Consider the following 11,513-nt stretch of genomic DNA (forward strand, 5'->3'; position numbering starts at 1 on the left):
GTGTATTTGGCATGGCAGAACCAGAACCAGTACACATGAACCCGACATGTATACCAATTTGACACATTTAGAACATTTTTAAGCAATACTGATCTCAAACTAATGAGATCCAGTAGGAAATCAGCATGTGAAAGGATCGCAGGTAAGGAATAAAACTAGATTTCCAAAGAATTTTAATAAAGAAAGAATCAAGCGACAAGATTTAACCAAAATTATGGTTGAAGGCTCAAATTGGATGGGAGAAGATAATATCAGCAACAGGCTTGATCGTCAGTTCCTTAGGATCTGAAAATTCCTACTTGAAGGAATTCCCAAATCTAAGAATACCAGATTCGAGATTGATTTAAGTACCAAATAACAAGACTAATGTATAGTCAGAGACATGCACAGCATCACAGCACACAAACAGAAAATTCCATTCCAAAAATTCATAAATTCGTGTATTATTATAACCCTTTTTTATAAAGTATCCCTTCAAGTTATCTAAACAAAAACTAACTTAAACTGACCAATTATTTGCTATAGAAGGCTCCAAACAACATAAACTATTGACTAACAATAAAAAATAAAATACTTGACTACTTAACAGCACATGGAACCCCCACAATCTTATCCATTTACTTGATCCTGTATTCAGAACAAAGACCCTAAAAGAAGCCCATTATATCAATAAAACCAAAAATAAAAATCCAAGGCCCATAAAACGCATCCAAGGTCCAAAATAAAGTCTTCGGAGGCCCAGTTGAAAAATCTGAACTGCATCAATTTGATATGATATAAATTAGCCTTTGAAAACCTATTCTATTGAATCTTTACTGAACAACCAGGAAAAAATCTGGACCTTAGAATAAGAATTGGGGAAACAGGCCTTAGTTACCATTGGTTTCAATCATCTGATCAAGCTAATTTTCTGTCAAAAGGTCCTGGACAGAAGTGCCACCTTGAAAAGCCCAAACTGAAAAGAAGCTAAAAACAGTTTGTACTCAAATAGAATCATATTGTAATAGCTCCATTAGATAACCTTAACCCCAACCTTTTTTAGCTTATGGAATTCCTTCAGACAGGCAGATAAATTATAAAACTTAGAAGAAGAAATCTACTTATTAGATGGTTCAAATTATCTCATTGATTTTTTTTTTTTTATTAAGTGATGGGCAGAACGGTTCCACTGATTATACAGCTCAGACTGAAAAGTGAAAAGGTTACGAAAAAATGTGCAATGAACTCCATAGTGCATTGGAATTTTTATTTTTTTTTTATATTGAAGATGACTTAAACTAAAAGAATTTTTAGAAAGAGACTGAAAAAATGGAACCAAAACAAGTCAATATATTCAAAAAATGATACACTGCAGTCTGCAGAGTAATGTGAAAACAGGGAATTAAAATTCTCAACAATCTCATTTTTTTAGGTCGAAACTCGATCACTCAAGTCAATTTGAATAATCTTTAAGTAAACTTTCAGAGGTTACTAGAGAGCTTAAAATCTTAAATAAACTTCAAAATAACCCAATCAATTGTTTATTGGTTACAGAAAAAATCTATTGCAAGAAATAATGGCTAGAGCCTAGAGTACACGAGGATCACATTACAACAACAATAGAACGATGATGACAATGATATAGTTGCCTCGTGGCTAGACTCTAGAACCCCTCCAATGCCTTAGGTGACCTAGACGCCATGACAACTATGGATTTCATATTATGTTTAATACATCATTCCACCACCTGCTATAAATGATGATGACAATGATATAGTTGGGGATAAGCATGGACGGTGATAATTAGAGAGTGAAAAAATATCTAGTCAAGCAACTCTTAGAACTTCTTCACTCAAAACGGTCTCCTTTCGTAGCCAATGTTTTTGAGATGCAAGTGTTTGAAAAGGTCCACTCCCTTTTGGCCTGCCGTAAAATACTTAAAATCAATCATACAGTTAGTCGTGGAAAGCATAAGACAGTATGCATGTATTGTGAGAAAAAAAAAAAATTTGTACATACAGCATATCCCTATCCACTTCACGCCCATGAGTTTTGTTTATTACGTGTCATTGTCAGAGTACAGAGACAGTTGGGGCTCATGCCACTGAGATGTCTCATTAATTCAATTTTTGCTGTGGTTTAGAAGTTTTGAGAGCATGGAATAGTCAGGGTCATTAAAAAGCAAGAAGAATCTCTTGCAATTATGGATGGGAAAACGAGAAGGCTGATTATGTATTGAGCCTCATTTTTTCAGTAAAATCAAAAAAGTCTGAATGCAAATGAATTATTCTTAGACAAGGAAAACATGCCTCCAGACTCCACAGACAAATAAGGAATTGTGATTGGTAGAGCGGGATCATATGCTTTTCATTTTCCCATCTAACGCTAAGTTTTCTGTTTCGATGCATAGCTCGGTAACAATTTTGTAATACCAATTATACTCTATACACTTTGTATATTTCCTCTGGGCGAATAAAGCACTTAATATATATATATATATATATATATAGAGAGAGAGAGAGAGAGAGAGAGAGAGAGAGCACGGTAAGCGTCGACCATACGTATCAGTATCAAGAAATTACACAAAATAAGAACAACCATAGCTAATGGATAAAGAAGCTTTCAAGTTTGAACTACAAAACAGATTCTATCTGGAAAAGTGAACAATAAACCAAGACATTTAATAAATACAAATAAAAGAAGCCCAGAGAAAAAAGAAAAAATAAAAACTGAAAATAAGTACCTCTGGACAAATAATGTGAATGAATCGCCCGGGTATACAAGTGGTGCTGTCAATCCCTTTCTTATTCAATTTCTCCTTCAAGGTCTTCAACTGAACAGAATCCACCGTCTCTTCTTCTACACGCCCCACGTCCTCAACTATAATAAACAGAGAAGAAAAAAACTATAAATCAAAGCAAAAGAAAACAGATAACAGAAAATCCAAAGAAAAATACCCACCTGGTCTAGGAACCCTGGCGTGAGGTATATAGGAAAACCCATAATTTTTCATAAGAAAATGGGGAGAAACAGATATGGGTTTTGGTGGGCAAGACGTGAAGAGAAGTCGACAGGAGTGGAAATGGTGAGAGTGTGAGGAAGACAATATAGGTATTGCACAAGGTGTGCATTTGAGTAGGTGCTTGGAGCCCATGAGTATATTGGAGTAGAGGAGTGTGCGAAGAGGCCGGTGTGTTGGAAGCAGCATTTCTGATGAAGCTCTGTTGAGTACCAAGCTTCAACAAGCTACCACGGCCAAGGGAGAAGTAAAGGCTCAGAAAGAAATTTTGGTTTGAGATAACAGAGAACGGATACAGCAGTAAGCAGATGGTGTTGTTTGTTAGGGTTGTTTCGCTCACTGTGCCTCACTGCATTTCCTCCCAAAAGCTTCTCTCATCTCTCTCGGGAGAAACGATTCCTGGTTTTAATCCCGGCCGGAGTCAATCGATTCAACCATTTACCCAAAAAATGGTTCAACCATTAATAGGGTCATGGGTCATTGGAGCGCCTACTATGATGAGCATTTTAAAGCAATCCATCAATTTACCTGAAAAATAAAAATAAAAAATATAGCAATCCATCTCATCGTGATTTGTGATGCACTTTTTTTTTTTTTTTTTTGCCTTTTTTTCTTTTGGGGGCATGATTGAAAAGCAACATATTTACAAGAATGTCATTGTTTCAATGTTCATAATTATGATAACAAAGGAAAAATAAACTAACCATAACATGAATTAGATGCAAGAAAATATATAAATGAAATCTACATGATTCCATCATAAAATCTTGAAAATAAAATAAATATAGAGAGAAACTCCTAAAATACCCATTCATGTCAAATCTAGCATAATATATAAATAATTAACAAAATATATTAGAATGAAAAAACATATTGCAAGTTCTAACATGACCAATGTCAAAGATCACAACAAATAACACAATCAAGAAAAATAAAAATATTTCAAAATTCGTGTGTAAAAATATCCTAATTTACTAAAACATTGTTAAAGATGAAATAATGGAAAATAAAATATTGGTGTGATGCCATAATTACAAATAAAAAACATCATAATGATGATTTTAAACCTCTGAAAAAAAAATCAACATTTTGATATGAGAATCCAATAAACTAATAAATATATGGTTCTTCTTTTTTTTTTTTTTTTTTTTTTTTTTTTAACAATTGATATATAAAAAATGAATGAAATTGTAGATTATTCTATACAAGGACAAAAAAGCATAAATATATAGCTAAAATCAGATAACAAATATGGAAAATTAGAGATTGAATAATAGGATCTGAATACATTATAAACATGATGAAATTACATCACATCTGCCCAGTAGAGACAACAATGATATACATGGAATGTCAATGCAACAAATCAACTAGTTTTCAATTAAAATGAAATAAAAAATACAAAAATACAAAACAAAAAAAAAATATATATATACTCATAGAATAATAAAATCAAATAATAAGAATCCCTGAAGAATTACACAACTCATATTATAGTGATAATAAGTTGCTATAATGAACGATCAAATAGACTATCTTATGCAAATAAAGCTTTTTTCACTTAATTTTAAGATCCCTTAAGATGTGCGGGTGATCCCAAACATGGTTTTAAAACTCGGATCAAATTGGTTGGTATTGTTCATATCGACTGATATCAACCTTGACAGATCTTTATCATCCACAGGTAAGACATAATATCAAAATGATAATAAACAAATATTTTTATTAAAAAAAAAAAAGGGGTAATTCCATCTTATACGGTTTGATCCATAGCGATCTAGATCATTACAAGCCTTGATTGATACTGAGATTTTAAACCTTGTTCCCAAATCATATATGTGAAGGTATCACCTTTATCTTAATTAAGATACTAGACTCATCCAAACCCATTAGATATGTCTATCCAAACATCAATGCCTCAAAACCAAAGTATGAGGTGTTGAATCCAATTCCGGAATTTGAGCTTAATTGGAGCTCTAGATATTAAGGTTAGGCTGTTAGACCAACAACCTTAAGCTCGGGTTAAGTACTAGTTGTATCGGATTATGATTGGGTCGGTTAACCCGACTAAAACCCGACCCACTGGAATCACCGACCTCAGCTCTCCGAGACTCCGACTTCTTCTCATTCTGGGCTTTCTAGATTCTCGAAGAGTCTCTCCTCGATTTCTATTTAAAGGCTCCGTCTCCACATTTCAGACGCCGTAGTTCACTTCTCCTTGCTTCTCCCGGATATCCCAAAAACCCTACCACAGAAAGTTTTCACTAATCCAGTACTCTTCGTAGCTTCTGATACTTTTTGGTCATGGCGATTATATCCGACATTGAAGAAGATCAGGAACCCCAAAAGGCTTCAACCTCTTCCCCTTCAGAATCCTCTGTAGGTAAATACGATGATGTCCTGAAACCGATCCTTGATAAACAAGGTCCTCTGGGTCTAATGGAGACAGTTGTCGACTTCGTTCGTCGGAAATCGGATCTGTTCAAGGACGAAGCAGTGGAGAAGAAGGTTTCGGCCATTCTTTCTTCTTTGAAAGAGAAGGATGCAGAGGAGAAAAAGAAGGCTGAGGAGAAAAGGTTGAAGGATGCTGAAAAGGCGGAGAAGCGTTTGAAGGAAGTGGAAAAGAAAGCTGACTCTAAAGAGAAGGAATCAGCACAGGAATTGAAGGCCGAGAGCAAAAAGGAGAACGGAAACGTGCGAGGTAGTTTCTTTCTATTTCAAAAAATTTATATGTTTGTTTCGTATGTAATCAATTTATGACTGTTAAACCCTAACAAGCTCGTTTCGCTTTAATGATATACCTTGTATTTCTGAATAATTAATTAATCTTCATCTAGTGGCATGGGGGAATTTAGTTCACCGTGTTATCTGTTTTGCATTGTGGAGAATGTTCAATGGGAATTTTATCTTTGGATTGACTTTCTGCTACTTATTTTGCTGTGTTCACTTAATTGCACTGTGCAGATTGTTGATTGAGCAGTTTATCTGATGTATTTAGCATATTGTGCATATTTGTTGTACTTGTTGTCACTGTATTTCGGGTTTTTTATTTTTTGTTGGGTGTGTTGATAGTTTATATGTTGTATTTTTCATATGGAGCATATTTGTTGTACTTGTTGTGACTCTGTTTCGTTATTTTTGGTATAATATTGGTAGTAACTACTTCACTGTTAAAAGGGGGAACTTTAGCTGCAAAGTATTAACTTGATTTAGGGTTTTGCATATGTGAACTGTTGCTGCCAAAAAACCACGCTAGTTGAACCTACACAACACAGACGACGGAGGCCCGGAACTTTGTCCGGGGTTAGTCCTCCGACGCTCAAGTCAGGGTCGGCGGCACAGTTCAATAAAGGAGTAATGGTGAGGGTATCAGAGCTTACCTTCTTCCTTCCTCTCGGCCTCCTTATATCCTTCTTCGGACTAGGGTTTCCTTCTTGTCTTTTCCCCCGTCCTTCTCCCCTACGACCGTAGTCCTTGTGGGGGAATATTCCCCTCATGCAGACGACGTTATCCCGCGTGATTTTTGTGAGCGTGCCTGAGTGATTGAGCGTGCTTGAGCGTGAGTGATTTCTTGGAACCTTCGTCTGGCGGAGGACACGTGTCTCAGAGGCGACATGTGTCATTGCCCTACTGAGAGGTCAATTTGGCTATATCAGGAGCCCCCTTACTCCCACTAGGAGCTTCTTCCTGTGGGAGTAACCAACATCTTCTTCTTCTTCTTCTTCTTTCCTCTTTTTTTTTTTTTTGGTTGACTTGTCCTTCGGCCTTGGCATTACTAGCGACCGAGGCTTGGGGTCGACCGAGGGAAAGACCTTCGGTCGATTCGGGTCGGCCTTACACCGAGCCCCTTGCTGAGGCGACGACCCTCGGTCAGGTCCGTTCGGCTTTGGCCGAACTCCCAACCGAAGGGGGGACCCTCGGTCAGGTCCGTTCGGCTTCCCAACCGAGGGGGAGGCCTTCTGTTAGGTCCGCTCGGGCGCAAACCTCGAGGCTTCGTATCCTGACGTGGCGGTGTCATTAATGCTCGGGAAGTCGTACCGCCTTTCCCCCCATCTATATAGTGTGGGGGGCCATTTGTGGGGCACTTTTCTTTTCCCTTCGGAGAGCTCACCTTCGGCCTTGGTGTCCCTTTGAACCTTCGCCTTCATCTTACTTCCCTTAGTTTAGCAACACTCACAAGTAAGTGATGTCTTCCTCGTCGAGCTACAGCCCATTGTCCCGCGAGAGGTCGAGGCCGAAACGTAGGCATAGGAGTCCAGGGGAAGTCCGAGGGATGTCCTCGAATTCCACCGACTCTCCCTCCTCCCGCGACTCATCGTCCGCGGCCTCACCGTCGGGGTCCAGGGGTGGCTCCAACGGCGAGGGGTTTAGGGAGAGGGTGCTCGATTCCCGAGCCCAGACCCAGGAGCCCCTAGAAGTGGAGGCCCTCAACATCGTCTCTACGATGGACGAACCAGAATTGGAGGAGCTGAGGGCCTCCTTCGGTGTTTCGGACGCTTTCGAGCTCCGTCTCCCCAGACCATGCGACCGAGCCAGCTATCGGAACTCCGAGGAGCTGTGCTTGTACAAGGAGGCCTTCAAGGCCGGTCTTCGGCTGCCCCTCCACCCCTTCTTTACCAAAGTGTTTCGGCACTATGGGGTATGCCCGACCCAGCTAACGCCGAACGGGTGGCGACAAGCGTTAAGCTTCGTCATCTTCTTCGTACGGCACAAGAGGCCCCTTTCCCTTCCCCTCTTCATCAATTGTTTCCTTCTTCAGGCCTGCAAGGGACTTACGGGTTGGTATTATTTTTGCCCCCGAAAGGACCTTTGGCTATTGAAGGGTTACCCGACTTCCATCCACGGATGGAAGGAAAAATTTTTCTTTGTGAAGTCGATCGAGGGGGTGCCCTTCGGCACGGTCTGGGATATCTCGGACCTTAGGGATGTGAACTCCGCCCTTGCCCTATTCGGGGCAGACGCGGAGTCGTTGGCAATGGCGAGGCGGCAAGAAGGCTGTTCTCCAGTCGAGGCCGACTGCCTCAAGTCCGACGCCATACTCTTCAAGTTCGGGCTTAGCCCGGGTGAGTTAGGCTAGCCCCCGTCTGCTTCCTTCGAGTGTCGGTTCTTTATGCTAATTCCCTTGCTTCTTCTTGCAGTGCAAGTCACTAGGGCCGAGGCTAAGGCCGCCGCCGCGGCGAGGCAGGCACAGATCAAGGAGGCCAAGGCACATGATGCTCAACAACAGCCGAGGCCGAAGCGGAAGGAGAAGAAGGGACCGTCCTCCGAGACCCCGAAGAAAAGGCCCAGAGTCGAAGGGCCGAGTGCCAAGGCTGTCCAGGCCCTCGCAGCTCTGGGCCGAGACGGGCCTGCTCAAGACCCCTCCCCTGCTGCTGTCTCCCGAGGCCCGAGGGTTGCAACGACGAGGGCCGAGGTGGGGTTCGTCCCCCAATGGTCAGTGAAGGAGGACGACACGTTGGCCGTCGGACGGGTCGCTAGAGAGTTGGTGATGAAGGGGAGTCTTCCCCGAGATGCCACCGAGGCCCAGAAGCAAGGGACGGCGACAATGATCACGTCCGCATGCATCTTCATGGCGGGGGTAAGCTTCGGTCCCCATACCTTCTTTTACTTTTTTTTTTTTGCATTCTGACCTTTGGTGTTTCGTGCAGGCTCAGAATCAGATGGGTCAGCTGGCGGCTCGAGCCGAGGCTATGTGCCGAGACCTTGAGGTCGCCGAGAGGGAGAGGGTCTCCCTGGACAACGAGCGCACCCTCCTCCTCGAGAAGGTGGAGCACTTGGAGAAAGAGCTAGTCTTCGAGCACCGAGAGTGCGATCGGAAGCTCTCGGAGCTGAAGTCGCAGGTGAAGGCCCGAATTCAGGAAGCCGAGGCCCGAGGGGTCGAGAAGTATCGGTCCTCCGAGGACTTCAGGGAGGAGATCAAGCGCGCCATCGCCCCGGGGTACACAATGGGCGCTACCGAGGTCCGAGATTGGGTCCGCGAGCGCTACCCCGGGGTCTCCTTCGATGACAGTGGCCTCATCTTCGAGGACAACGACGTGGAGGCGGCTCCATCAGCCACCGAGGTTGCCGATGCCGATGGCGGAGGCTGCAGCGAGGAAGGCAAGGTCCAGCCACATCAAGAAGTCCCCCCGACTCCCGGCCATGGAGGTTCGGATCAGGAGACTCTCCCAGCCGAAGACGAGGCCGCGAACCCGACGGATGCCCCTTGAGGTCACCTCGGGCCTCAGCAGACCGCCGCCCCCCTTTTGTTATGTAATCAGCCTTCGGGCTTCTTGTAGTTCGGGCTTTAGGCCTTATGTAATTAGCCTTCAGGCTTTCAATGTAACTACGGCCTTCGGGCCTGTTTTGTAATCCTTGCCTTCGGGCTTTATGAATGCATAATTCCTTTTTCGTCTCTTCTGTCCCTCTTAGTAATTGTCTTTAATTCGTACATAGGTGCAAAGAGCCGAAACCCTAGTTGACCGTCTTAGGCGTATGGCCCCGAGACTTGGCCGAAGGCCGACCTTTCGATAGTCAGACCCTGTGATGCAGATTTATCACCAAAATGGACTTGTTTTCTTAGGAATAAGCCTATGGTTGGGTTGTATGCATGTTGGGCCTTTAGTCCAAGGTTTTTTTAGTGTAATAGGCCACTTTAATAGTTTAATGAGTCTAAACCATGGTAATAGGTATGCATACGGGATTAGTTACTATGGTTTACATGTTTTGGTCTAGTAGTGGTTTGGTTCATTAGTTGAACCAGTCATGGGGTCAATAAGTGTTTAGAATGTACTTTTACTTTTACTTTTACCTTTTTACTTTTCTAGAAAAGGGGAGAGGAATCAACTCACTTTTGTAAGTAATGGTGGGGTGAAGACTTTCCCATACCAACTTTAAGAGGTGATGATTTTTCCACCTTTGGTAGTTGGTGAGTGAAGACTTTTCCACCTTTGGTAGGTGGGGGATGAAGATTTTTCCACCTTTGGTAGGTGGGGGATGAAGACTTTTCCACCTTTGGTAGTTGGGGGATGACTTTTCCATTGTAACTTTAAGAGGTGAGGATTTTTCTACTTTTGGTAGTTGGTAGGTGAAGACTTTTCCAACTTTAGTAGTTGGAAGGTGAAGACTTTCCTACCCCAACTTTAATAAGTGAAGACTTTCTACTATTGTTAGTTGGAAGTTGGGTATGTAATGTTTTGTTGAGTTGGTCCTATAAATAGGGATCAATTGTAAGCATTCAAAGACAACTCAGAATTTGAAATCAAAGTTTGCTTATGCAACTCTCTTCTTGTGTTTGATCAAGAATCTCTTGTGTTTGATCAAGAAATCTCTTGTGTTTGATCAAGGTAGGTTGGTGTTTGATCCAGTCGATCCACCTTGCGGTGTGAAGCCCGGGTGTTATATTATTGTTTATTGTTCCATCTTTTTTTTTTCATCTTTCAAACAAGTTTTAGCAATATCCTATTCTCCATATCTAGAATTCCCTATTCTCTGAGAAAAGATCCTACCCTGGTACTGTTTTGAGCTTCCTCAATTTCAGTATTACATCAATTGGTATCAGAGCATGGCAGAGAATGAGTCACAGTGGCCGCCGCCTCCACCTGATCCAATGGCAAAAGTCATTGAGATGCTTCAACAGCTCTCTACTGGACAGAAGATCATAAGTGCGAGGTTGCAATCACTTGAGAATCAAAGTACTACTCCAATACAAGGTAGCAATGTACCATTCGAAAGGGAGGACAGGTATCAACTACAATCTGCTGTGCATCGTCAACATAGGAGAAGTGCTGAAAGGGCACAACAAAGAACCCCTACAGCACCACCTACCTTTGAGGAACATGTAAGATCTTATTTCAATGGTGATCTTGAAGCACCCCGTCGACGTGCTGATGAATCACAGAAGGTCAAGCTTGAATTAAAGGAGTTCAGCGACAAGCATGATTCCCAGGTATTTTTTGATTGGTTGGTTACTTTAGATAACTACTTTGACCGGTTTGAATTATCTGAGTCGCACAAGATGAACCTAGCGCATACTAAGCTAGTTGGGTCAGCCCGCGAGTGGTGGAGAACCAAAGAAAGGGATCTAAAAGATCATGGTAGATCTCCCATTACTTGGGAAGAAATGAAGTACGAGTTGGCGGGCATGTGCCTATCCAAACATGAACGAAGAATGTACTTCCCTCCACCCGAGTCCCCTTTAAAGTCTTCTTCAGATTTCCAAAAACTACCCACTGGTGACAAGAGCATGAAAGAAGTAATAGACCATATGGCCGTTCTTGTGCAACAATATGCAAAGGAGCAACATGAGAAGACACCTCCCATCAACGATCCAAAGTCAGAAGTTGAGGTTAGTGTGGAAGAAATTCCAACAATTTCTACTGTCAAAGAGGGGTTAGACAATGATGATCCCATCACTAAGACTCATGTGGCAGAAATCGACATTGAAGACATTGTTCTTGAAAAGTTGGAGCTTATGCCTCAAGTCTTTGCCAAGGAGATTACCAATGTTGAGGACTCTATAAATTCAACATTCACA

General features: G+C 42.0%; 2 protein-coding genes across 2 annotated transcripts in view; one reads left to right on the forward strand and one right to left on the reverse strand.

Moving 5' to 3' along the window:
- The window catches only part of LOC122059651 (primase homolog protein-like), a gene marked incomplete at its 5' end in the record, with an annotated part of 24,489 nt that extends 21,272 nt beyond the window's left edge, over positions 1 to 3,217 (reverse strand). The window contains 2 exon segments of the mRNA XM_042622579.1: positions 2,723 to 2,859; positions 2,941 to 3,217. Of these exon segments, the coding sequence (XP_042478513.1) occupies positions 2,723 to 2,859; positions 2,941 to 3,217 (414 nt within the window).
- A 2,085-nt stretch (positions 3,218 to 5,302) lies between these two features.
- LOC122059849 (calponin homology domain-containing protein DDB_G0272472-like) lies at positions 5,303 to 9,390 on the forward strand. The gene is made up of 3 exons (XM_042622893.1): positions 5,303 to 5,699; positions 8,137 to 8,576; positions 8,647 to 9,390. Exons 1-3 carry the CDS (start codon positions 5,303 to 5,305, stop codon positions 9,205 to 9,207), a joined length of 1,398 nt encoding a protein of 465 aa, XP_042478827.1. The 3' UTR covers positions 9,208 to 9,390.
- The last annotated feature ends 2,123 nt before the right edge of the window (positions 9,391 to 11,513 follow it).

Source organism: Macadamia integrifolia, chromosome 13, assembly GCF_013358625.1.
Source record: "Macadamia integrifolia cultivar HAES 741 chromosome 13, SCU_Mint_v3, whole genome shotgun sequence".
Taxonomy (NCBI): Eukaryota; Viridiplantae; Streptophyta; class Magnoliopsida; order Proteales; family Proteaceae; genus Macadamia; species Macadamia integrifolia.

What these genes read in the sequence shown, in the direction of transcription:
- LOC122059849 (XM_042622893.1), top strand. Translation starts at nt 5,303, where the DNA reads ATGGCGATTATATCCGACATTGAAGAAGATCAGGAACCCCAAAAGGCT. An exon ending in GGAGAACGGAAACGTGCGAG is followed by an intron (nt 5,700 to 8,136) that starts GTAGTTTCTTTC and finishes TTCTTCTTGCAG; the next exon opens with TGCAAGTCACTAGGGCCGAG. An exon ending in CATGCATCTTCATGGCGGGG is followed by an intron (nt 8,577 to 8,646) that starts GTAAGCTTCGGT and finishes TGTTTCGTGCAG; the next exon opens with GCTCAGAATCAGATGGGTCA.